This window comes from Hemitrygon akajei, unplaced genomic scaffold (genome assembly GCF_048418815.1).
Source record: "Hemitrygon akajei unplaced genomic scaffold, sHemAka1.3 Scf000111, whole genome shotgun sequence".
Classification (NCBI taxonomy): Eukaryota; Metazoa; Chordata; class Chondrichthyes; order Myliobatiformes; family Dasyatidae; genus Hemitrygon; species Hemitrygon akajei.
In genome coordinates, this window is record NW_027331997.1 from 932,649 (window position 1) to 959,646 (window position 26,998).

Consider the following 26,998-nt stretch of genomic DNA (forward strand, 5'->3'; position numbering starts at 1 on the left):
GGCCTCTTATCCAGCCAGGACTGGTCTGGGCCTGTCCACCACCATACATTTATCCATGCGCTACACTCCTTTACCCCTGGGTTCGGGTATCCCAAGGTGAATGGACACATGTAGACATTATACCCAGTCCAGGCTTTCTTGTCGCCCCAACAGTTGATCACATCGCACAGGTCGAACTGGAATGTCCTACCTGTATGAGGGTCCGCATTAAGGATGATATTCGCTCCGCACGCATCTCCTCCCCTTCCCGCTTCGGCCATCGGCGCCTTACCTAGGAGCATTACTCCTACCCATATCAGGGTTTTCCATGGCGTCATCTTCCTCGGCTTCCTCCTCCTCTATGTCGGAATCGGGATCAATCGGTCTTCCTTTCTTTGTCCTAGAGCAGTGCGAGAAATGGTGCCAGTTATTGTCCCCCTCCCTTCCTACCTTGAGTGTATTGTTTGAAATTTCTGTAACAGGGTACGGGCCATGCCATCGCTGCTCGCTCCAGGAGGAGCGCCCTGGCTGCCGCAGGTAGACCTCATCTCCTATTTTTAGCGGCAGCTCGGGGGGTGCGTCCTCAGGGTGGGCATTCCTGACTTGCTTAGCTATGAGCCTCACCATCTGGCCCAGGACTCTCATGTATTGGGTCATGTCCTGATTCATTGTCTCCCAGTTTTCCTCCCACCGTGGTGATGTGCGCGGTCCGGGCATGGAGCGCCCTGTCAGTATCTCGTGTGGTGTTAGAAAGGTTTCCCCATTCTTTTCTTGCCGCATGGACATCAGAGCCAGGGGGAGAGACTCCACCCAAGTGAGCTGGGTGCCTGCCATTACCTTTGCAATTTTGTCTTTTATGGTTCGATTTGCTCTTTCCACTAGGCCCTGGCTTTCTGGGTGGTAGACACTGCCGAACCGATGGGTTATCCCTGGAACACCCTCTACTCTGGCCAAGTGTTCGTTTTTAAAGTGGGTGCCATTGTCTGTACAGACTTTAGTGGGGACACCGTATCGGGGAATCAGTTCCTGGGTAAGGATGTTGACCACCGTCTCACCATCCTCCGCCCTCGTGGGGAAAGCTTCTACCCATCTCGAGAATCGGTCCACTACAACTAACAGGTATCGGTCGTTCTTGGGGGTCCTTAATCTTGCTCCCATGTCCGTGAAATCCATACAAATTTCCTGCCATGGTCCCGTGGGGTTGGGGAATTTGAGCATCGGATGGGGCAGTGGTTTCCGGGCATTGTGTTCATTACAGATTTTACATTCAGCTCTCAAATTTTCCATGTGCTCCTTCAATTTTTGAGCCCACCAGTGATTCTTTATAAGTTTTATTACCTTGGCTATCCCTATGTGGGTGGGCCCATGGATCTCCTTAAATAGTGACGGTAGTAATGCCCTGGGTGCTACTCCCCTCCCTCGGACCGCCATATATGGTGGTCCGTATCTCCCATAGTGAAGTGTTGTCGAGCAGCTCCCTTGTTAATCCACCCCTGACGCTCTGCTTCCGATGCTGCCCCCTGTAACTCAGCAAGGTGGAGCAGAGCATCCGCTTGGAGCAACGGAGCGACCTGTAAACCTCGGGATTCCGGCTGGGCCAGCGGGCGGGGTGAGCCAGGAGGTTCACAGTCTGAGGTGTCCCTCCCTGACCTCAGGGTGGGCATTTGAATTGCGGCTTTCGCCGCCCTGTCGGCTGCATCATTACCTCTAGCCTCGGGGGTGTTTGAGGAGCTGTGGCCTGCCACCTTTATCACTGCGACCTGAGTCGGCAAGCGGACTGCCCTTAACAACCTGCGGAGAGGTCTCTCATGCTTCACCGGGGTACCAGCCGCGGTCCTGAAACCCCGCCGGATCCAAGCTGCTCCCTCTATATGCACAGCCCCCCACGCGTAGTTAGAGTCGGTGTAAATATTGACTCGCAAACCCTCACTAAGCTCTAAGGCGCGCAGGAGGCCGTAGACCTCGGCCAGCTGGGCTGAGGCTGGTTGTGGGATCTCGGTCACCAAATGCTAGTGGCGGCAGCTTTTTTATTAACGTGTCCAGATCAGTACGGGCCCAGGGGACATACTTTACCCCCCCCCCTCCCTGTGTGGCCAATAGGGGACCCTGTAGACCCCGCCAGGAGACACCATCCCCCGGCGTGCTATCCCCGTCCTCCAAGGGGTCGGGTTCGTTAGCCTGACCTATGGACGGGCTGCCTTTTACCAGTGTGGCTCGCAGTCCAGACCCTGTGATTACTACCGAGTCCTCCTCAGGAGGCTCGGTCTGTCGCCGCAGCTCAGGGTCTCTCCTGCCACCTAGAATCGTGAGGGCGGCATGCTGGAATGACTGAGTGGGGAGGTTCGGAGGGCAGGCACCAGTCCGGCCAGTCCTCCCCTACCTTCGGGAGGGCGGCATGGGCTTTGTGTGCCCTCGCCTCCTCCTCTGTCAGGGCAGTGAGTTCGTTTAGTTGCTGGCTGTGCTGCGTTAGCAGGGTGAGCATATGTTCTCGGATGGGGTCCTCTACGTCAATAATATCACCTTTTATTTCCATCATAGGAGCTTGGACATTCTCCTGTGGGGCTGACGGGACTGATGGTGCTAGATCTGCTTTGGGTGGCTGGGGGGCTCTGCATATGGTGGAGGGGCCGTTACTGGGATATTGTGATGCGGGGCATGAGCGGCGTTAGACCATCCGGAGGGAAATGGTGGGTAAAGAGGCTGGTGGTCTATGATCCACTCTGGGTCTGCGGGGTCAGTCTCGGGGTCTGGACACGTGGCTGACTCCCTTGGTGTGGGGCGCGGGAGCACGGAGTTCCCCGGCGGTTTGTCCGCATGCGCCTGGAACCGGGACAGGAATTCCTTGAGATATACATCCTCATCCTCTAATTTGGCTACGGACTTGGATTTCCCAAAAAACTTTCGTTTTGCCTCCCCTCGTCTGTTTTCCATATCATTGAGGACACGAAGTTGAAATTCAGCCAGCAAGGAGAGGATCAGAAATGGTTGGTCATCGGCTGGGAACCATCCTTTGTCTCTCCACGCCTGAAGGCTTTTTTCTAACATGTGTAATTTCTTTTCACCTTCCTTTACTGTATTGTTATGGGAGATCGAGTGCCTGACGCTCTGGAGCACCTCTCCAGTGCGTGGTCTATTTGCAGCGACAGTGGCGGGGGCCACAGTCGCGGACTCCTTTTGGGTGAAGTCTGAATCAGGGGGATACGTGAGATGGACTGCCACAAACCCCAGTTCCGCGGTTGTACTTGCCGGATGGGCGGTGCCCGATAGGGGCACGGTTGTTAAAGGTCCAATGCCACGCGGAAAGTTTGATTGCATTGATCCCTTCTCAGGCCAATCCCGTGACTCCCACTTTGGGGTCAGACTCATTGTGAGCTCCGTCTTCCATTTGTGTGGCGGGGCCTGCTTTATTCCCTCCCAGGCAGGGGGCGGATTACCTAATTTTATCACTGTTCTGGCAAATGCTCGGGGATTCACTGCCAGGTTATCCAAAATTTTAGCCATGTGAACGGGGTCTACAAGGGTGCGTCGAACCTCACTTAGAAGGTGGTCTTTCTGATGGGGTGCCTGGTCTAGTACCTTAAGTACATTGTTGGGGTCCATAATGGCATTATCAAACAATAGCTGCGATGTAAGATTAGTGCCGTGGTTTAGGCTCAGTCGCCACCACGGGACACCAGGTTGTTCAACACGCAGGTGTCTGAGTTTTGGTAACTTAAAGTTGAAGTGTTCCATGGCTCCCCAGTGCACAGAGAGGATCAAAATGTGGGACAGTCGCCTTTCAAAACCTGACCTTCGCGTGGGAGATTTCTCCTCTTAACAACCGGTCTAAGGTAGGCGCAGTCAAAATCCCCGTGCACTAAGGTGTACCACGGAACACTTTCTCCTCCTCACTTCTTACCTTTTAATGCCCTGTTGGAGACCTCGGCGACAGGGTATGGACCATGCCACCGTTTTCCGTTCCAGGTGAGCTTCCCCGGGCCTCGGAGGAACACTTCCACTCCTACCTTGATGGTGTCCGACCCCTGCGGCTGCTCACTGTTAGTTTATTGAACTCGCACAGTTATCAATTTTACCATATTTCTAAAAACTCTCATATACTCTGTTACTCAACACACCAATGTCTGAGTTTTGGTAACTCGAAATTGAAGTGCTCCATGGCTCCCTAGTACACAGAGAGGATCAAATGTGGGACGGTCGCCTTTCAAAACCTGACCTTCGCGTGGGAGATTTCTCCTCTTAACAACCAGTCTAAGGTAGGCGCCGTCATTATCCCTGTGTACTACGGTGTCCGCAACTTAATTCTCCTCACTCCTGAGACTTTTATGCCCATCGTGGGCGGCGGGTACCCTCACTCAGAAGACTTTTCCACGGGCGGAGAATCTTCCTAAAAACAGATTAAGAATTAGTACTTACCAGTCACGATTCTGCACCGGGAATGATCTCTCCCAGGGTAATTTGGGGTTGGTGAGGATCCGTCAGCAGACAAGATCTAACTCAGTGATTTAACTACCTAGTGGAAGTCTTTGATATAACAGGCACTTCCTGACCTTAGTCGAGCTTGCGGCCGCAAGTTGTCTGCCGTCGGACCCGCCAGCCTGTGTTGTCTCTCCCTCCCCACGTCGGGGTCACCAAATGTTGGGCTTGAAATTCTGCCCTGTGTTCGTTTAGGAAGAGAGACAACTTACACCGGAATATTACAAAACGTGGCTTTATTGCAGAATTCGTAACTGGTACAGCGAATCGACGGAGTCGCTGGAGAAGGCGTTCTGACTTCCCCTTACAATCTGCTCTTATTTATACCCCTTTTTCCCCCAGCACAACCCCCCGTTACATATTAGGTAATATCGGGCACTTGTGTCCATCTTATTGGCCTGCAGCCATATGCTCACGAGTTACCTGTTTCTTTTGTTTACTGAATCGCGTGACACTAGTAGTTTCGATGTAGCGGGGTCCCCAGTTTCGCTCCCCCTCCCTCGCATTCCAGCCTCCTAACATTATGTGTGTTACGTGAGCCACTCCTGACCTGTAATGGCAGTCTCGAATTAACCCCAACACTAATTAACCCCGACACAAATTAACCCCGACACAAATTAACCCCAACAGCAGCTACAAACTCTTGGACGGTGAGGTGTGGGAATGTGTACACCACGCTCCGGGCAGAATCTTCTCTCTCCAAAAGCTCCATCAGGAACCCGGACAGGAACTGGGAAGGCTGCAGACTGAACTTGATCAAATCTCCATCTGTAAACACAATTCTCTTCTCGGACACTCCTCTGAAGGCCATCTGACCAACACTGAGTAACACATCACGGGGGTTCTCAATCTCACGGCCGTGGTTTTTCAGGATGTTGTAAATATAGTAGGAGTACAGTTGGGTGATGGTCTTGGGAACTCGCTGCGGGTCCCTGACTCTTTGTGTGAAGAAGGGGCCCAGTGCCAGAGCGAGGATCCAGCAGTAGGAGGGGTTGTAGCTCATGGTGTACAGGATCTCGTTCTCCTTCACGTGTTTGAAAACAGCTGCTGCCACCGTCTGATCTTCAAAATACCTGATGAAATACTCCTTCCGTTTCTCACCAGAAAATCCCAGGATTTCAGCCCAGACACCGATCTTTGCCTTTTCCAATAAATGTAACGCAGTAGGACGGGTGGTCACCAGCACTGAACACCCTGGGAGAAGCTTGCCCTGGATTAAACTGTACACAATGTCAGACACTTCACACCACCACTCGGGATCTGGGCACTGGTGCTTGGGTTCTGTATCTCTCCGACTATCAGCAAAATCGATTCTGTGTTTGAATTCATCCAAACCATCGAATATAAACAGCAATCCCTCTGGGTTCTTCCAGACCTCTCTCAGAATATTCCCAAAGTAAGGATACTGATCCAGAATCAGTTCCTTCAGGTTTATTCTACAGTTAATGGAGTTTAAATCTCGGAATTTGAAACTGAAGACAAACTGGAACTGTTGGTATATTTTCCCTGTGGCCCAGTCATAAACAATCTTTTGTACCATTGTTGTTTTGCCAATTCCTGGGACTCCGGCCACTGCTGCCGAACTCCCAGATTTGGATTGTGCGAAGAATCTTTTCATTTTGTCCCAAAAACTATGTGAGTAACTATTATGAAACAGATGAGCAATCTGGATTTTTTCCAGCTTTGCATGGAGATGGTTCTCTCTCCACTCCTCGTGGTCTCTGCCTCTTACTAGCAGCTCGTGTTCCACCAGTGTCCGATCTCGAACAGGATAAATGACTGTGAGCTCAGCGTATCGATCAACCAGTTGGAAAACCTTCACCTTCTCCCTCATCAGGATCGTGTTCACTCTCAGTGTTGCAGTTTGTGCCCGCAGAGTCTCCCTGTGTTTCTGTTGAACATCTTCCATGGGAACAGACAGTAGACAAACTGTTAGATGTCTCAACTCAGAACTCAGTATTTCAGTACCCAAGAATGGACAGGATGGACAGAAATTGGTTGTCAATGCCAGATCTGATGAACACGGAACGCTCACGTATTTCTGCTAATAAAAAACAACTTGTTAAAGACATTGTTTGGGTGAAATTAAGAGCTCAGAGACAGAGTGTCTAAAAATGGATGATGGCACAGCTCTCCCCTCTATTCATAGTTTGCAGATTCCCCAGTGTTTCTTATTCTCTGATCTGGTACGTGAACACAGGCAATACACCCGCACCACATTCACAATATCCTGAAAAGGGAGGGTGCGCAGTCAGAAATCGTGACACATATTGTTACCAATGACATAGGGAAAAGAAAAGGAGGATGTCTGGAAAACAGAACATAGGGAGACCAGTGGGAATGACGGCAGAGCAGAGATGACTGAAGTTTCTGGGAATAGTTCACAAGGCGCAGTGTAGATGTGGCCTACAGAGGAACAAGTTCTCAAATGGCAGGTGCAGGCAACCATGGTTGACAAAAGACGTTAAGGATGGCATAAAAGCCAAGGAGGGGGCATATAAGTTAGCAAAAGTGAGTGGAAAATTGGATGAATGGAAAACTTTTAAAATCCATCACAAGACAACAAAACAAGCTATAAGAGGGAAACGATGAAATATGAGGGCAGCCCAGACAATAGTATAAAGCAGGATCATAAACACTTTTTCCAGTAATATAAAGAGTAAAAGGGAGGTGACAGTTGATATTGGACAACTGGAAAATGATGTTGGTGAGATAGTAATAGGGGACATAGATAAACGCAATTGGTTCTTCGCATATGTCTTCACTGTGGAAGATGCTAGCGGTGTGCAGTGGTCCGCGCGTGACGGGCAGTAGGAGTGAGTGCCATTGCTATTACAAAACAAAAAGTGTTAGGCATACTGAAATGTCTTAAGTGTAAAGGGGGTTTCTTCTTTTTCTTTGTTACTGTGTATGTAATCAAAATGGCGTCTTTGTTTTGTTAAAAGTAGGAATTCTGGCGCCTTTGTGAAAAGTAGGAATGCTGGCGTCTTTGTTATGATAAGTGCTGGAAGCTTGTTTGGGACTGTAAACTGATTGTTGGCGGGGATTTTGGGGAGTCGGCGCGATGGAGTGAGAGAGAGAGGACGGGATGCTGGAAGCTGGGCGACGGAACGGACCCCGAGCGGGGGTCCCCGGCCCAAGGTTTTCGGTGAGGAGAGGAGACAGAGATAGAGGAGTGTGGAGCGTCTGGTCGGCCACCGTGGGTGGTCCCAGGAGGCGGGTTGAGGAGTTCGGAGGGGATCAAATGCCAGAAGACCAGTAATTGAGCTCCAACGGTTGTGCACGAAGTGGTTTGGACTTTGATAAGTTTGGCGCCTTTTCTTTTTTTTTCTTCTTCATATATACTGTATCGTTAGTAATCGCTTAGTTATAGTAATCTTTATAAATTGTACTCATTTAATCGCATAAGGTGTACTGTCTGTTTTTTGGGCGAGGCGGGGACATCACACAGCATCCACACCAGCTGATTACCCAGTTTGGCGGGGCCGAAGGCTGCTCCCCCAGACGAAAACGAGCTGAGCGATGCCTGAGGCGACCCAGGGGTTACATTGTGGGGTGCTGGTCCGGGATTGATTACTGTGGAATCTGTGTGATCGCCCTCTTTAAATTATGTCTGCGGCGAAGAGCTGGTGTGCCTTTGTGGGTGTGCGATTGCCGGTTATCTCTGCATGTGTGTTGGGTGGGGTGGCTGCTGTTGGTAGCCCGGAGGTCATTGTTCGAGTTCCGACTAGCGCTGACGAAAAGGTGGTGGGGCCATGGGCTGTCCATGCTGTTAAGAGAGCAAGGAAGGTCTGGTTGGAATGTTTCAGCAGTGGTGGGCTCCGCCCGGTTGTTGGAATAATGTCCAGCCCTAAAGGGGCAGAGCAGACCTCTCAGTTGTTGGGTGAGTGGCAGTGCTTGGCTGATGGAAAGCGACCGGGATTGGTTGAAAGTTTGAGTAGGTGGGCTGGTAGCATTGTTAGAACTGTCGGGCGCAATTATCTCGAAGTGACAGGTGCCAGTTCTGGGAAAGTGTGGGAAAATGCGTGTGGTTCGACTGGAAGTCAAATGCCGCAGCTGGGGGGCTTATCATATCGTGGCAGGAGATTGGTGGGAAGTTTTTAGGGTATCCCTTTTGGTTAGGAAGGCAGATAAATTGCTTGCGGAGCCAGGGGGATCTGTCAAGGGGATCAGTTGTTCCGTTGATTCGAGAGGTGTTGGGAAACTTAGAGGAGGCCCAGTGGGGGAATGGCTTGGGGTCTCTGGGGGAGCACATTCCCAGCAATGTACCAAGGAACTCCCGCAAGGAACAGACCCTATTCCTGAAGGCTTAGAGGGACCATGCACTCAGGTGTTGTTACGGATGGATGGAAGTCAAGTTAAAGCCATCCTCGGCACCGGGGCACCGGTTAAGTTGCTGTACAGTTTGTTTTATAACCGTTTTTGGAAGCCTTTACCCTTGACGACATTGATGGCACTGGACATTTAGGGTACCAGCGCCGGTGATTATAAAGACGACGGTTGTTGGTCAGTGAAAATGGAGTTCTTAGAGGCAAATGTGGAGGTGACTGAGGTTCGTGAATTGTTAATGCTGATGTGTCCGGACACTGTTGTAGAATGAGTTTGAGTGATGCCTGAGGCGACCCAGGGGTTACAGGTAAATAAGTCACCTGGGCCAGAATGACTCCATCCCAGAGTCTTGAGAAAGGTTGCCTGAGAGATGCAGGTGCATTGGTCATGATCTTTCAAGAATCACTGGAGGATTGCAAATGTCACTCCACTCTTTCAGAAGGGAGGAAGGCATAAGAAGGGAAATTGTAGTCCAGTTGGCCAAATCTCAGTGGTTGGGAAGGTGTTGGAGTTTCTTATTAAGGTTGAGTTTTCGAGATACCTGGAGACTAATGACAAAATAAGTCAAAGTTAGCATAGCTTCTGTAAAGGGAAATTATGCCTGACAAATCTGTTCTTCGAGGAAGTGACAAGCAGGGTGGACAAAGGAGTCAGTGGATGCGATTGACTTGGATTTTCAGAAGCCATTTGGTAAGGTGCCACATATGAGACTGCTGAACAAGATAAAGCCATACGGTGTTACAGGAATGATATTGCGGAATGGCCGTCAGGCAGCAGGGAGCGAGTGGGAATAAAAGGGGTCTTTTTTCTGGTTGGCTGTCTGTGACTAGAAGTTTTCCTGAGGGTCAGTATTGGGTCCGCTACTTCTCACATTGTTTGCCATGATTTAAATAATGGAATTTGTGGCTTTGTGGCATATATTGCAGACGATACAAAGATAGGTGGAGGGGTAGGTAGCACTGAGGAAGCAGAAAATGTAGACAAATTGGAAGAATAGGAAAAAAAGTGGCAGATTGAATACAGGGTTGGGAAATGTATGATAATGCATATTGATGAAATGAACAATAGTGTAGAGCATTATCTAAATGGGAGGAAGGTCCAAACATCAGAGGTGCAGAGGAACTTAGGATTCATCCAGCAAGTTTCCCAGATGGTTAATTTACAGGTCGAGTCTGTTCTAAAGAAGGCAGCTGCAATGTTGGCACTTATTTCAAGGGGAATCGAATATGAAAGCAAGGAGATAATGCTGAGCAATTATAAGACACTAGTCAGGCCGCTCCTGGAGTATTGTCAACAGTCTTGGGACCCATATCGCAGAACAGATGTGTTATAATTGGAGAGACTCCAGAGGCGATTCACGAGGACGATTCCAGGAATGAAGGGGTTACCATAAGCGGGGCACTTTGACAACTTTGGGCTGTACTCACTGGAATATAGAAGAATGCGGGGGGATCTCTTTGAAACAAACTGAATGTTGAAAGACTCAGGTAGGGTGGATGTGTATAGAATGTTTTCTGTGGTGGCGGTATCCAGAACTAGAGGGCACAGCCACATAATTGAGGGTGATCCTTTAGAACAGGTAAGGAAGACCTTTTTTTAAGCTAGAGAGTAGTGAATCTCTGGAATGCTCTGTCAGAGATTGCCATGGAGGCCAAGTCCATGGGTATATTTGAGGCGGAAGATCCTATTCGGTTAGGGCATCAAAGGATATGGCGAGATGGCAGGTGTTTGGGGCTGAGTGAGATCAGGGATCAGCAATGATGGAATGGCAGACCAGACCCGATGGGCTGAATGGCCGAATGTTGCTCCTATGTCTTGTGGTCTTATCGAGGAATAACAACAAATCTCGGCTCCACTTTGGATCGGAGGTGTGAGATTTCCTTTGCTGGAGTTGGATGTTCCAATTGGAATGGTTTGGCATCACTTTTGTCAAATCTCCAGATATTCGGTTCTAGGGGAAGGGAAACATCGAGGTTTCATCTCGGATTGACGGGTATGTCTGTTCATAAGTCTCATCGAGGCCTCTGGATGCACAGCCTGAGACGCCAAAAGGTGCCAGGTGTTGTGACAAATGCATTTGGTTACCTGTCCTGCAACCACAGCAACAAGAACCTGTCTCCCAGACTCTGACAGTCTCTAAACAGTCGGCCAAAGACAAGTATTCAGACTCTCAGAGTGAAATAAAAACATTGACATTTCTGTTCCATCGTTTACCTTTCAGATGCATGGGCACTTCAGATAAACCCCGCTCAGTGTCCATGTAGGCGATCTGGCCGTCACCTGTTCAAACAGATTAACCTGCATTAAGTCTGTTCCGTGTAATACTGTAAATTCATCAGCATTGACATCTGTAACACACAGTGTATTGTTCACCGTACCACGTTCCCGTATTTCATTCAATATTCTGCTCAGCTTCGGTAAATGGTGATGTAGTTTCACAAAGGATTCCCACATCATCCTCCCAGCCCCAGAGCCCTTCTCCATCACCAGATCCAGGAGGAGTTTGGAAGCGCCCGCTCGGTTTCCCTTCTCCGCGAGCTCAGTCACTCTCTGTAATGAACAATGGGGAATATATTGAGGAGCGGAGGGATGGGCACAAATCTACCCTGAGCATGGACTGACCCAGCACATTCTGCTCGCCACAGATCACTAAGAGACATTGAAGTGTTCATAGCGGGAGAAAGATTTTAAAAGAAGTGAGTAAGGTCAGTCATTACCTTCTGAATGCCAGAGATTGCAGGGAATCATCCACTTGGCAAGTTTTAAGCAGAGCACACCCTAGCGTGAGTGAGTCAGAGATAGAGTGGGGAGTTGAGGCTTTGTGTCAGAGAGGTTTCAGTGAGGAGAGGCGGAGGCTTGGGTAGATTTTAGATAGTATTTTCCCGTCATTTTAATGGTTAGAACAGTGAGAATACCAGGCAGGATAGTGGAATGCTCTTCATACGGGGTGTGGCAAGGCAGGGAGACCTGCAGTGTCCCTGACCTTCAGGAATTGCATCCAGCTGCAGCTTCTTACAGACTGTGCTCAGGAATTGGAGCTGGAGCTGGATGAACCCAGGATAATTCATGAGGCTGAGAGGTTGACTGACAGGCTTTACAGGGAGGGAACTATACCCAAGGCACAGGACACAGGTAACTAAGTCACCGTCAGCGGGAGGGGAGGGGAATGTGAAGGAAGGGGATATAGACAGCCACTGCAGGAAACCCCTCTATAACAAGTATGCGGCTTACAGTTGCGGGGTATGACCTAGCAGAGGAAAGCCATGGCGATTATGCCTCTGGCAATGAGTTTGGTTTTGTGACTCAGAAGGAGTGAGAAGAGTGAACTGCACTAACAGGGGAATTCAATGGTTAGAACAGACAGGAGGTTCTTTTGACGAGAACAATATTTCTGGATGGTGTGTTGTCACGGCCAGTGATACCTCGCGTCGACTCTGAAGCTTTCTTAAGGACACGGTGAGCAGCCGGTGGTCGTGGTCCACGCTGGTACCAATGACAAGAGTAGGAAGTGTGACGAGGTCCTGCAAAGTGAGTTCATGGAGTTAGATGATAAGCTGAAGCGCAGGATCTCCAGGGTTGTGTTCTCAGGATTGCTACCCTTACCACGGGTTACGAGAGAAGCGGGCTCATACTGTGAGTTTTACTTTAAGAGCACCTGAGTGAGTCGGGACTATGACGTCAGTCACAAGTTGCAGCGACCTGCTGCAGACTTAAACCCATGGGGAGTGGGAGGGGGGGGGAGAGAGAGAACCAACACACAGTTAACTTATGTTTAATTTGCTTAAGTTACTATAATTTGTTATTAATAAAGAGAGTGGTTTTAACAGTAAAACCCAACTCACTGTATAATCTATTGTGACTGGTATGTAACACATGTGCTAGTGAGGCCTGAAATAGGACGATAATACAGTTTAACGTGTGGCTGATGAGATGGTGCATGACCGAAGCTTCAGATGTTTGGATGTTAGGGCTCTCTTCCAAGGAAGCTGGGACTTGGTCACACGTGATCGTTTTGCACTGGAGGCGGATTGATACCCTTGCAGGAAGAGTTGTTAGCGCTGCATGGGGAGGAGGAGGTGTTGAATTAAAGGGGGCAAAAAAGAACAAGAGTGGATAGTGAAGTGGCTATATGGGAAAGATGTTGTTAAGCCGACATACAAAGTCAGGAAACTAAAGGATGAGTATCGTGAAACTTTTTTTTCCAAAATGTGTATTATTTCAATGAAAGGAGTACTGTAGGAAAGACAGATCAGCCTAGCGCGTGGATCAGCACTTTGAGTTACAGCATTAATGTGATTTTGTTGGAGGAGGTGCAGGACTGGCAGCTCAGCATTCCAGGGTTCCGTTGTGTTAGTCACGGTTCGATAGAGCGGGAGGGATAACAGATGGAGGGGTGGCATAACTAGTCAGAGAAAATGTCACTGGATTGCTCAGACAGGACAAACTGGATCGCTGGTCCAATGAGACTACATAGGTGAAACTACGGAACAAGAAAGGGATGACCACGTTAGTGAGATTATATTATAGAGCACCCAATAGTCAACGGGATTTAGAGCAACAAATACGCAGGGAGATCACAGAAACAAGAAACACAAGATTCTGATGGTAGACAATTAACTTTCCATTTAGTGACTGACACACCGAGTTAAAGGGCTGGATGGGATAGTGCAGGTCAAATGTGTCCAGGGAAGTTTCTGTAACCAATATATTCAGGTCACAACTGGAGAGAGCACATTCTGGGCAAGACAGGGCAAGCGACAGAGGTGTGTGCAGAGGAACAGTTCGGATCTGGTATAGAAATTTAAAAAGTCCGATGGGGAAGTATTGGAGAATAGCTAATATTGTTCTGCTGTTTGAAAAGGCTGTAAGAATAAGCCAAGAAATTACAGGTTGTTGAGCCTAACAGCAGCAGTGGTAAAGTTATTGGCAGGTATTCTGAGGGACTGGATATGAGCATTTGGATAGGCAAGAATTCTTTAGGGATTATCAACACTGATTTGTACCTGGCATATCCTGTCTGACCAATCTTATGGTTTCTCGAGGACGTTACCAAGCGAGTAATGAAGGCAAGTGAGTGGATGTTGTCTACATGGACTTCAGCAAGGCCTTTGACAACTTGAAGGAGAACATCTTCATTCAGAGGCTGGTGAGAGTGTGGATCGAGCTGCCACTGTTAGTGGTATATGTGCATTGGATTTGAACCATTTAAAAACAATTCGGGTAAGTACGTGAGTGGGAGGGGTATAGATATCTCTAGTCGGTGTGCAGATCAATGCGACTAGGCTTATAATAGGTCAGTGTGGAGTTAATGGGCCGAAGAGCCTGTTGCTGTACTGTAGAGTTCGATGACTGTGGCCAAGTCAAACTATGACAGGGTCACGGGGATAAACTCTGGTGAATCGCAGCAGGTACACAATTAACTGCCAGGCTCCATGAGGGTCCAGTGTCAGCCTACAGCTGGGAACTGGCAGTAAGGAGCAGACAGCAATTGCAGGACTTTTGTGCATGTGCGACAGACCAAAGTCAAATGGTAGTAATGCAGAGAAGGAAGTTTGAATTAAAATTGTTAGCTGTCTTGTGTGGAATGTTAGGGTTAGGGATAATGCGTGGATCTTCACTAAAATTCAGTCTGGTAAGCAATAGGTGAATGTGTCCCAGTAACACATTAGAAATTAGAAAGACGGTTCTTGGTAATTCCGTGTTAGCTGCAGATGCTTGGACTATTTTCAATTGTATTATTTTGCAGGTCCCAGTGTTAACAGTATATGCTGTGGTAATTCCAAACTCCAAATGGAACAGTCACAGGAATAGAAGGTAACTGAACTGTGAGGCATGTTGCAATATTTGATCAAATGCAAGCCGGTCAGTACTTGAAAAGAGAGACATTATTCAGTACTGCCTGTTCAGTTGATGATGGGGTTGATGGTAGACTCCGGAAATGAGCTGAGAATTAAGTCACTATATATTTAACTTGTGGGAAACCCAGGGGTAATCAAGAGAGTCTGATGAATGGCCATTAAGGTCGAGCATTGGGAACATGATGAGATGTCAGACTGAGTGGTGTAAAGTGGTTCCCTGTCCACTTGCAATGTCCGGCAAGAGTCACATCACTAAATTCACCTCTTAATCATTGTCTGTATCCTACCCTGTCTAAAAGTGAATGTGTTCAGAAATATGGACAGAGGCTTGTATTGGTTAATAAAAGTTCACAGTTTCTGCAAACGAAAACTCTTTTCATGATGTTGACCACAAGCATTACAGGATTTTCATAGCCCAGAGGTACCGGTACACCGGTTCTGTTGGTCTGTGATTGATTCAGTAGAATCTACCGTCAGTCTATGTTCTTCCACTTACGTGATACTCCCGGTCATTGAAATGATGACCATGTGTTAACATGAAGCTGACTCCCTCCACACCCTCCTCAATCGCCTGCTCCAGTCGCTCCATGTAGAATCTCGTCAACCGGAACAGTTGGTGATCATCACAATTTGACAGGAAGGCAGAGATTGCGGAGTTCAGATCTGTAGTTGGTCAGAGAACATAAAATAGTAGAGTGTACCATGCGGATGCAGACACAATGCCAATTTAAACCAATCCCATCTTCAGGAACATGGTGAATATCCCTCCGTTCCCGGCCTACTCATGAGTTCAAACACTTCTCAGATGCTGCTGAGTATCTGTTTCCAGTCCATCCCTCGGCAGCTCATTCCAGACACCAATCACTCTCTGTGGGAAACATGCATCCTAAATCCCCTTTAAACTTTACTCTCTAATCTTAAACCTATTAATTCCAGTGCTGATATTTGCACCGAGTCACAGACTATCAAACTTTGCTATGCCCCTGATAAATGTATGAATTCTCTGAGATTGAGGCCTCAGTCTCCGTCACTCCAGATAAAGCAATCCAAGCTTGATCGACCTCTCCCGGAAGCCAATATTCTGTAATCATGGTGAAACTCGTCTGCACCCTCGCCCGAGCCTCCGCATCATTATTGTGATGTGGTTACCAGATTTGTGCACAAAGCTGAGATTGTCTCTTAACCAGCATTCATCCAGTTACAGCACAACTTTAAAAATACAGACTCACACATCAGCTTGTCGTTAGCATGCTACCAATTGTGTTGCCACTTTCATGGAGCTATGCACATCCATCATAGGGCCCGTCCGTACATCAGCCTTCCTAACAGTCCCAGCATTCACTGCACACATTGCTCACGAACTTGACCTCCCAAGGTGCAACTCCTCACATTTGCCCGAATTAACTGTACTTGGTGACTCTCTATTCATATTTCTAATTGGATGCTGAACATTTTGACAACAGTCCCAAACTTACACAACTCCGCCGACTCTGTAAATCGACGAATCACTCCACCTATGTGATTCTATGTGTGTGTGTGTGTGTGTGTGTGTGTGTGTATAATTATTTTGAGTAATACATAGTCTATTATTAAGTTATTTACATACACACGACACATAACGAGCCAGTGATCCTTGCAGAGACTACTGGTCACAGACCTTCACCCAGAAGAGTGATCCTCCTGTCCTGACTCTATTTTATGTGACCAAGACAACATTGAAATCAATGTACAAAGCTTCCGCTGAAGATTCCTCAACCCGCATCGTCGATTGTTGATTTCCCTCTATAGATGCTGCCTGACCTGCTGAGCTCCTCCACCATTTTGTGCGTTGCCCTCTCTACTTACCCTCTTGTTTTATTTTAACCTTATTTTCCAAGGACATTCATTGCCTCGGTAGCCCCGCCAAATTCCCTGTGTAAAATTTCTCGTGTTCACTGTCTCCCACACCCAGCCCGTTCTCCCACAATAGACCGTTCCTTAACTCTGCCATGGAAAACAAAACACCGGGAAACTCCCCTCACCTCCATTGAGCAACAACCTGGAAATCCGGGGAGAATTCACACTGCCCTTCCAAAAGCGAAAACACTATCTGTTTCTCTCACTGGCTGTAGGAGGCATTTCCCACATCAGGGCGTACCAAATACTGATGGAAACTCTGTCTGTTCCCTGGACTGTTACATTGCCCGCTGTTGTATTCCTGTCTGAGTTTCACCCATACCCACTGTACTTTCAGGAGCTTCCTCTCCTTTCACTCAGGTGAAGATTTGCACGGTGAGCGGTGTGATTCGACCATTCCCCTTGTTATGTCCCTGCGCTGGACTGGGTGAATTGTTCCATTGTTCAAGGTTGCTTTACCAGTAGGATCAATGATGGCAGTTTTGCTGTGTCCCTTTAGCTCCCAAGTTTATTCCTCTGAACTACTGATGATTTGACTACAAGTGTACCATGACAACAGTTTTAATGAGAAAGAGCCCAGTGAACATACCTGTGTCCATTTTGACTCTGACTGACGTTGGTTAATTTTCCTCTTCTTGTCTGCCGTCCGGGTGGAAGAAAGCACCACCTGCTGGCGATTATCTGCATCACACCAATAAAAAAGTATGCAAACATGAGGAAATCTGCAGATGCTGGAAATTCAAACAACAACACACAAAATGCTGGTAGAACACAGCAGGCTAGGCAGCATCTATAGGGATGCTATAGATGCTGCCTAGCCTGCTGTGTTCTACTAATAAAAAAGTATGAGTCCGTTACTCTGCCTTTCACATTTAAAATACTTCTGTAAGGTCGCTGCTCAAACTCCTACATTCCAGGGAGTAAAGACATAAAGTGGCCATCCTCTCCCCAGAACTGAAGCCTCTGGCCCTGACAACCTACTCGCAAATCTCTCCACTCTTTCCACTTTAACCATGCATTTTCAAACATATAGCGGCTAGAACGATACTTTGCACTGCAAAGACAGTCTCACCAACAACTCACCAATGGCACCATAGTGGTTAACACAACTCTTTACAGTTCAAACGACCGGGTTGCAATTCCCGCTGCTCTCAGTAAGAGTTTGCAGGCTCTCACCGGCTTTCCTCCAGGTGATCCAGCTGCCACCCGCACACCCCCCCCCCACCCCCAGTCCCAAGAAGCACCGGTAGGGTGGTTAGTTGGTCATTGCAAATTGCCCTGTGACAAGACTAGGATCAAACTGGGAGACTCAATGGGCAGTGTAGCTTGCTGTATCTCCATAAAAAATAAATTAAATCATATCGCAACTCCTGCACTCAGTGCCCTGACTGTTAAAGGACAGTGTAGTAAACACCTCTTCACCACCACTTGTCACCGCACTGAGCGAAGTGTGCACTTAAACTCATCAATCCCTCTTGTCTCTGACAATCTCAGACCAGGAGCTACTTGTGGCAATATTCTGAATGAAACTGAAGTGCACCAGGAAAACCAAGCAAAGTTTCATGTTGACAGCATCACTCAGGAATACAGTGGCATGCATACGTTTGGGCACCCCTGGTCAAAATTTCTGTTACTGTGAATATCTAAACGAGTAAAAGATGACCTGATTTCCAAAAGGCATAAAGTTAAAGATGACACATTTCTTTAATATTTTAAGCAAGATAATTTTTTTATTTCCATCGTTATACAGTTTCAAAATAACAAAAAAGAAATAGGGCCCGAAGCACAAGTTTGGGCACCCTGCATGGTCAGAACTTAGTAACACCCCCTTTGGCAAGTATTACAGCTTGTAAACGCTTTCTGTAGCCAGCTAAGAGTCTTTCAATTCTTGTTTGGGGTATCTTCCCGCATTCTTCCTTGCAAAAGGCTTCTAGTTCTGTGAGATTCTTGGGCTGCCTTGCATGCACTGTTCTTTTGAAGTCTATCAACAGATTTTGGATGATGTTTAGGTCAGGGGACTGTGAGGGCCATGGCAAAATCTTCAGCTTGTGCCTCTTGAGGTAGACCATTGTGGATTTTCAGGAATGTTTAGGATCATTATCCTGTTGTAGAAGACATCCTCTTTTCATCTTCAGCATTTTTACAGATGGTGTGATGTTTGCTTCCAGAATTTGCTGGTATTTAATTGAATTCGTTTTTCCCTCTACCAGTGAAATGTTCCCCGTGCCAGTGGCTGCAACACAAGCCCAAAGCATGATTGATCCACCCCCGTGCTTAACAGTTGGAGAGGTGTTCTATTCATGGAATTCTGCACCTGTTTTTCTCCAAACATACCTTTGCTCATTGCAGTCAAGAAGTTCTATTTTAACTTCATCAGCGCACAGGACTTGTTTCCAAAATGTATCAGGCTTGTTTAGATTTTCCTTTGCAAACCTCTGATGCTGAATTTTATGGTCAGGATGCAGGAAAGGTTTTCTTCTGATGACTCTTCCATGAAAGTCATATTTGTGCAGGTGTCACTGCACAGTAGAACAGTGCACCATCACTCCAGAGTCTGCTAAATCTTCCTGAACATCTTCGGCAGTAAAACAGTGTTTTACATTTGCTTTTCTAGAAATCCTATGAGCAGTTCTCTCAGAAAGTTTTTTTTGTCTTCCAGACCTCAACTTGACCTCCACTGTTCCTGTTATCTGCCATTTCTTAATTATATCACGAACTGAGGAAATAGCTACCAGAAAACACTTTGCTATATTCCTACAGCCTTCTCCTGCTTTATTTTGATTTTCAGAGTGCTAGGCAGCCGCTTAGAGGAACCCATGGCTGCTGATTGTTGGGACAAGGTTTGAGGAGTCAGGGTATTTATAAAGCTTTGATAGTTGCATCTCTTGGTCTTACTTAATGATGACTGTGAACAAGCCATAGCCCTAACAAGCTAATTAAGGGCTGAGACCTTGGTAAAAGTTATCTGTCAGCTCAAATCTCTTGGGATGCCCAAATGTTTGCTTGGTGCTCCTTTCCTTTTCTCACTCTAAAATTGTACAAAACAGAAATAATACACCAATCTTGCTTAAAATGTTGAAAAGAATGTTTCATCTTTAACTTGATGACTTTTGGAGATCAGTTCATCTTCTACTCAGTTAACTATTGACAGTAACAGAAATTTTGACCAGGGGTGCCCAAACTTTTGCATGTCACTCTATGAAGTGGAGGTGAAGAATAGATTGATGGATTAAAGCTGGTGGAGAGGAAGCCACAAGAGCTATCAATAGAAGTAAGGAGCATTATACAAGAGGAGCCAACAAAAGTATTGCAAACAGAAAGAAGACCAGGAAAGCAAAATGGATTTCTGCAGGAGCTGCACAGAGAAGAGAAGTGAAGGCCAATGGAAACTGGAACAAATACCTCCAAATGAACACAACATTCATTAAGATAGAAAGGAGAGACAAGGAAACTTACTTAAAGGAGCGATGCAATGAAGCTGAAGAGAACAACCAAATTGAAAAACAAGAGATCTATTCAAGAAGATTAGAGAAACCAAAGGAACATTTCATGCAAAAATAAGTATAGTAAAAGACAAAGAAGGGGCGGCCATTACAGAAGCAAAGACATCAAAAAGAGATGGCAGGAATACACAGAAGAATTGTACAGGAAATATCTTAACAGCGAAGACAGCTGCACTGACTCCCTCGTCGATCTCGAGCCGGGCATTCTGGAAAGTGAAGTCAAATGGACGATAGAAAATATTGCCAATAATAAGGCTGCAGAATGTGACAGGATTCCAGTTGGATTGTTTAAAACTTTTAAAGGTGATGATGGAAAAGTGTTGCATGCAGTTTGACAGCAGATCTGGTAAACCTAACAATGGCCTTTAGACTGGAAAGAAAACAGTTTATATCCCAATCTCCAAGAAGGGAAATGTAAAGGAATGGTCAAATTACCAAACAATTTCACATGGTAGCAAGGTAATACTACAGATCACACAAGTAGGACTCCAGCAATATATGGAACGAGAAAAGCTGGATGTACAGGCTGATATTAGAAGAGACAGAGGCAGCAGACACAAAATTGCTGGACAATAGAGAAATCAAGAGAATTCCAGAAAAGTATGTATCTATGTTTTAATGATGACTCTAAAGCCTTCAACAGTGTGGACCACAATAAACTATGGCAAATCCTTAAAGAAATTGGGGTACTTGGACATCTGCTCTGCCTTATGAGAAACTTGTACAAAGATCAGGAAGCAACAGTTAGAACTGACCACGGAAGAACAAACTGGTTCAAGATTGGGAAAGGAGTACTGTCACCCTGCTTATTTAATCTATATGCTGAACACATCATGAGGAATGCTGGTCCAGAGAACTCAAAATGCTGCAGTCAAAATTACCAGACACAATATTAACTTCAGATATGCAGGTGATACTATTCTAATCGCTGAAAGTGAGGAGGATCTGAGGAAGCTTCTAATCAAAGTGAAAGAAGGAAGTGGAAAGCTGGCTTCCTGCTCAATATTAAGAAAACTAGCCAATCCTGTTAACTCTGTGGTAATAAATGGAAAGGAAGTGGAAGCAGTGGCGGATTTTGTCTTCTTCAATTCAAAGATTTCTATAGATGGTAAATGCAGCCACAATATTAAACAGCGCTTACTTCTGGGGAAGGCAGCAATGGGAATTTAGATAAAATACTGAAATGCAGAGATATAGCGTTGTCTACCAAGAACAGTACAGTCCAGTCTATAGTATTTCCAGTTGTGATGTACGGCTGTGGGAGCTGGATTATTAGTAAGGCTGAATATAGAAGAATCAATGTCTTTAAACTTGGATGCTGGAAGAAAGTGTTAAGAGTTCATTGGACAGCAAGAAGATCCAACAAGTCAATACTTGGGGAAATTCAGCCAGACTGCTCACCGGGAAGCTTGAAAAGCTGAAATATCTTTGGAAACGAGCAGTCAATGTTTTGGGCCGAGACCGTTCATCAGGACAGAAGAGGGAGCGGACAGGGGCCCTATAAAGAACATGGGGGGAGGGTGGGATGGAGGAGGCTGGTAGGTGCCAGCTGAAAAACCAGTAAGAGGAAAGATCAAGGGGTGGGGGAGGGGAAGCAGGGAGGGGATAGCCAGGAAAGGTGAAGGAGGAATGTGTAGGGGGAAATCACTTTGGGTAGTAGAAGGCGGCGGAATCATGAGAGAGGTGATAGGCAGCTGGAGGAGGAGGCAGAGTGAAACTGGGATGGGGGAAGGAAGAGTGAGGGAATTACCAGAAGTTGGAGAATTCAATGTTCATGCCAAGGGGCTGGAGACTACCCAGACGGTATATGAGGTGTTGCTCCTCCAGCCTGGACCTGTATTCCTTTGACTAGCACTGATCATTGTTTTTGTGTAATGTTTTTGTGGGTTTATGATGGGAAATTCCAGTCATTTATTGTTACATTTTAGCTCGGGCTACACAATTATCTGCTTGTGTATTTTTGGGTCACACTAACTGTAACTGGGGTGTGTGATGGTCACCTCCCTCTGTCTGTACGATCAATGTTTTTAAACTATCATACTTTATGTATTGTGTTTGGTTTATTATTGTGGTCTCTAACATCTTGTTCTCCTTTACACTTGTTACTGGAATGACATCAAACAATTCTGAATCTTGAATCCTGGGTAAAAACCACGACCAACCACATATCTAAAGTCCTTCTTGATTTCACGAACTCCTACAATGTCACCCTAATTCTCCTCTGGATTAAAGATCCAGCTTAGCCAAACGCTTCCTTAGACTCGGCCCTCTAGCCCAGGCAACATCTTCAGCAATCTCTTCTGCGCCCTCTCCGGCTTGATAATATATTTTCTACAGTAGGTTGAACACAACTGTACATAATACTGTGTAGCCACACCGACAATATAATGCCCATAATCCAGAACTCAATGCCCAGTCTGATGAAGGCTAGCATGATTAAAGCCTTCTTCTTCACCCTCTATATTTGCACATCCACTTTCAGTGACTGTACTCTTGTACTCCCAGGTTGCTCTGTTCCGCAACAATCGGTGCCCTCCCCTTCACTATACCAGTCCCACCCCACCTAGTTTGACTGTCCAAAATGCACCATCTCTCACTTGTCCAAGTAGAAAACCATTTGCCATTCCTCAGCCCCTCTCCAAAACTGACCAAGATGTCTTTGAAATTCATTGACACCTGTTGCCTTATAAGCCAGTTCCATATCCTCAGAGTCACCAGCCCAATATCATCACCCATACAAAGACGCTTTGGTGCCGGCAATTTGCCGTGGTGTTCCTGCCATTTCCGATTCACAGACTAAGGTGGAACTGGAACCTAATGACCCTCTGCCGGGGCCAGTGCTCAGGCTGGTTTCCCGGTCTGTATAGAGGATGCGGATACACTTCAGCCTGACTCCAGCTGCTAAACCGAGCACAGTTGATCAAAATCTTCCTGCTGTGTGGGATCTTGCCCAGCACAGCTGGCTGCCATGTCTCCTGCAGTGCAGCAGGAACAAAATGTAAAACTATAAAGTAGAAAATGCTGGGAACCCAGTACATCAGATTACATCTCTGAAAGGACAAATGGTGGAAGACCCAGTTCCAGAACTGAGATTGTCAAAGATGTGGCCAATCTGCTGAGCGTTTCCAGTATTTTCTCCTCCTTACTTTAAATTTCCTGCAGCTGTAGTATTTTCTCCCTCTTCATTTTAATGCACAGATAGTAACTGATTGCCACCCTAAACTGTAAATACCATCCCACCCCAACCACTCTGTTAGATCTGAGTTCATTCTCACCCTGTTGTAATACATCCCATACAGTCAATGTACACAGCATCTTTTCCTCCCACTATCTTTCTGTTACATTTGCCCGAGGCTGCGGTCTTTTCGTTGAGAGGCAGTGACCACAGAGCGATAAAAATCTGCAACTCTTCCTGGTGGGTTGTTACCCTGGAAACAAGAGGCTCACCAAAAATAACCGAAAAAGGAAATAACAAACTTAACATCAGATGCTATGAGTTCCATTATGATGACAATTAACACTGCAGCCATTTTGTAACGGTGAAACTAAGATTGAAATGGCTGATTTTACCCTGCCACATGCTGTGTTCAATTAAACCTCTGGCAGCCCTAGCTATTAAAAAAAAACAATTCTGGAAAAGATGCAAAACAAAATTTCACAATGAAGACAAAGTTTGTAGGAGAGATTGTTGAAATATATCATTGCAGCAATGGGATACAGGCTGGGCGGAAGTTTATCAAGATGGCTGATACATATCATTGAGTTGGCGGTATAGAGTCTGGACAGAGGTTGAACAAGATGGTTGATATATATCATTGAGGTGGTGGGATACAGACTGGACAGAGGTTGAACAAGATGGTTGAAATATATCATTGAGGTATTGGGATACAGACTGGACAGGCTGAACAAGATGGTTGATATATATCATTGAGGTAGTGGGATACAGGCTGGACAGAGGTTGAACAAGATGGTTGATATATATGGATACTGGCAGGACAGAGATTCAACAAGATGGTTGATATATATCATTGAGGTGGTGGGATACAGACTGGACAGACATTGAACAAGATGGTTGATATATATCATTGAGGTGGTGTGATACAGACTGGACAGAGGTTGAACAAGATGGTTGATATATATCATTGAGGGAGTGGGATACAGCCTGGACAGAGATTCAACAAGATGGTTGATATATATCATTGAGGGAGTGGGATACAGCCTGGACAGAGATTCAACAAGATGGTTGATATATATCATTGAGGTGGTGGGATACAGACTGGACAGAGGTTGAACAAGGTGGTTGATATATATCATTGAGGTGATGGGATACAGGCTGGACAGAGGTTGGACAAGATGGTTGATATATATCATTGAGGTGGTGGGATACAGACTGGACAGAGGTGGAACAAGATGGTTGATATATATCATTGAGGTGATGGGATACAGACTGGACAGAGGTTGAACAAGATGGTTGATATATATCATTGAGGGAGTGGGATACAGCCTGGACAGAGGTTGAACAAGATGGTTGATATATATCATTGAGGTGATGGGATGCAGGCTGGACAGAGGCCGACCCAGATGAGCTGGGAATGAACAGATGGAACCAGGTGGGAGAAGGGATCAAGGACAATCACTGATGGTCCTCCAGCAATACAAGATACTGAATTAAAGATACATACTGTGCTGCTCCAGGGGGCACGGTGATTGTGGTGGACAGCTTGGCTCTGCATTCCTTTGACTAGCACTGTTCATTGTTCTTGTGTTAAAATGCTTTTGTGGGTTTATGATGGGAAATTCCAGTCATTTATTGTTACATTTTAGCTCGGGCTACACAATTATCTGATTGTGTATTTTTGGGTCACACTAACTGTAACCGGGGTGTGTGATGGTCACCTCCCCCTGTCTGTACGAGACTGGTTGGGTTCACTCTCCGGGTCACGGTGCCCAGTATGTTTATGTTTATCACAGTAAAACCGTTGAGTTTAACGAGCTCCTTTGTCTATCATTATGGACCAAATGCTCGCCACCATACCACTATGTAAAAGATCTCGAAATGACAAAGCTAGAACAAACCATAACTTTGCCATTCACCAAATGTTATCAATGCACCATAAAAAGTTTCCCATCCGGATACTTCACGCCTTGGTATGGTCACTGCTTTACCCGTGACTGCAAGGAACTGCAGAGTTACGGACACAGATCCGCTCATCACAGAAACCAGTCTCCCCTACATGAACACTTTCTGGACTTCCCGCTCCCTCGGTGAAATCGAAGATCCCCACAACCCGAGACATTCTCCTTTCTCACCCACCCCAATTAGGGCGAAGATACAACGGTCATTAAGCACGTATCACCAGGCTCAGAAACGGCTTGTCTGAAGTAAACAAACTTTGGAGGATTTCCAGGAAGCGAGGCAAAGCCACCAGTTCGGGAAGTTAACGGGACTCACTGGCCAACAACCGATTTCCCCAACAAGAGAGAATATGCCGCTGCTGCAAATCAATATCGACGCAAACTGGTGAATGAACTCAGCGGGCTAAAAATCACTGCAGACGGTGAGCATGCGCAATGTGATTCTCACGTCACCAGACCCGGGGGGTGGGGTCTCGGAAAAACCGCACTGCAGTAGCTCTGCGGCAAAGTGAGAGTGGAGAACGGGATCACGTAACCGTGGGTGGGTCTCCCCGACAATAAACCGATTCAGACATACGAGCCTAATTAGGCCGTTTGGCCCATCGAGTCTGCTCCGGCATTCAATCATGCCTGACCCTTTTTCACTCCTGAGCCCCACTCCCCGGCCTTCTCACCGTAACCAATCAACAACCTATCAAACACGAGGAAATCTGCAGATGCTGGAAATTCAAACAACAACACACACAAAATGTTGGTAGAACACAGCAGGCCAGGCGGCATCTAGAAGGAGAAGCACTGTCGACGTTTCAGGCCGAGACCCTTCGTCAGGACTAACTGAAAGGAAAGATAGTAAGAGATTTGAAAGTAGTGGGGGGAGGGGGGAATGCAAAAACAACCTATCAATCTCCGTCTTACATACCCCAAACCTGGCCTCCACAGATGCCTCTGCTAATTCCACAAATTCACCACACTCTGGTTAAAGAAATTTCTCTGAGTTTAGTGAAGCGTATCCCTCTGATCAGCAACACTGTTCAGGGTTTTGCATTTAACAGTGTACTGTCTCATACATTCGACCTACCGAGCTGCCAAGATAATCATCACTAATCAAATCTCACTGAGATTTCTCAGGTCCTGTTGAATTTATTGCTAAGTGGACAAGTACGGGAAGGTACAGGGATAGAGAAACACTGACTTGTGGCAACATCACAGGCAAGTACATTCAGATAACACACGGAACACAAATTATACCATTCTCTGTCAGTAACAAGATAGAAACATGTTTTACTTCATCCTGCTAATAGGACCAGAACAACAGGGACTGAGCAGCGGCTCATCTCAGACGGTTCGGTGTGAAGGTCTCACAACCCGGACCGACCCCGGCAGATTCTGTGAAGGAAGCGAGGCGAGGCCGTCAGTTCGGGAAAGTTCATCCCCTCCCCCTTCAGGTTTCACCGATCACCTTGTGTTTCTCTCTCCCTCCCCACCCCCACCTTTTATTCTCCAGTCCTGCCGAAGGGTTTCGGCCGCTAATGTAGACTGTACTCTTTTCCTGGATTCTGCCCGGTCTGCTGAGTCCCTCCAGCATTTTGTGCTCGTTGCTCGCATTTCCAACATCTGCAGATTTTCTCTTGTTTGAGTTCGGGAAAGTTAAAGGGACTCACTGCCCAACATCAGACCTCTCCGCTCCGGATCGGCTTCAATACTCACCGAAAGGATAATCCTTTCCCAGCTCTTCGACCCGGGGGGCGAGGACCTGCTCTCGATCCCGATCCCACCGCAGAAATCTTCAACAAAGAACTGGAAACAACACAGGCAATCCGGGAC

General features: G+C 46.7%; 1 protein-coding gene across 1 annotated transcript; it reads right to left on the reverse strand.

The window, feature by feature from the left end:
- Window positions 1-2,559: 2,559 nt before the first annotated feature.
- Window positions 2,560-26,998, reverse strand: LOC140723392 (uncharacterized). The gene is made up of 7 exons (XM_073037974.1): window positions 26,882-26,998; window positions 17,125-17,216; window positions 15,136-15,302; window positions 11,160-11,331; window positions 10,996-11,061; window positions 5,205-6,354; window positions 2,560-3,676 (listed from the first exon to the last, which is right to left on the reverse strand). Exons 2-7 carry the CDS (start codon window positions 17,132-17,134, stop codon window positions 2,560-2,562), a joined length of 2,682 nt encoding a protein of 893 aa, XP_072894075.1. The 5' UTR covers window positions 17,135-17,216; window positions 26,882-26,998.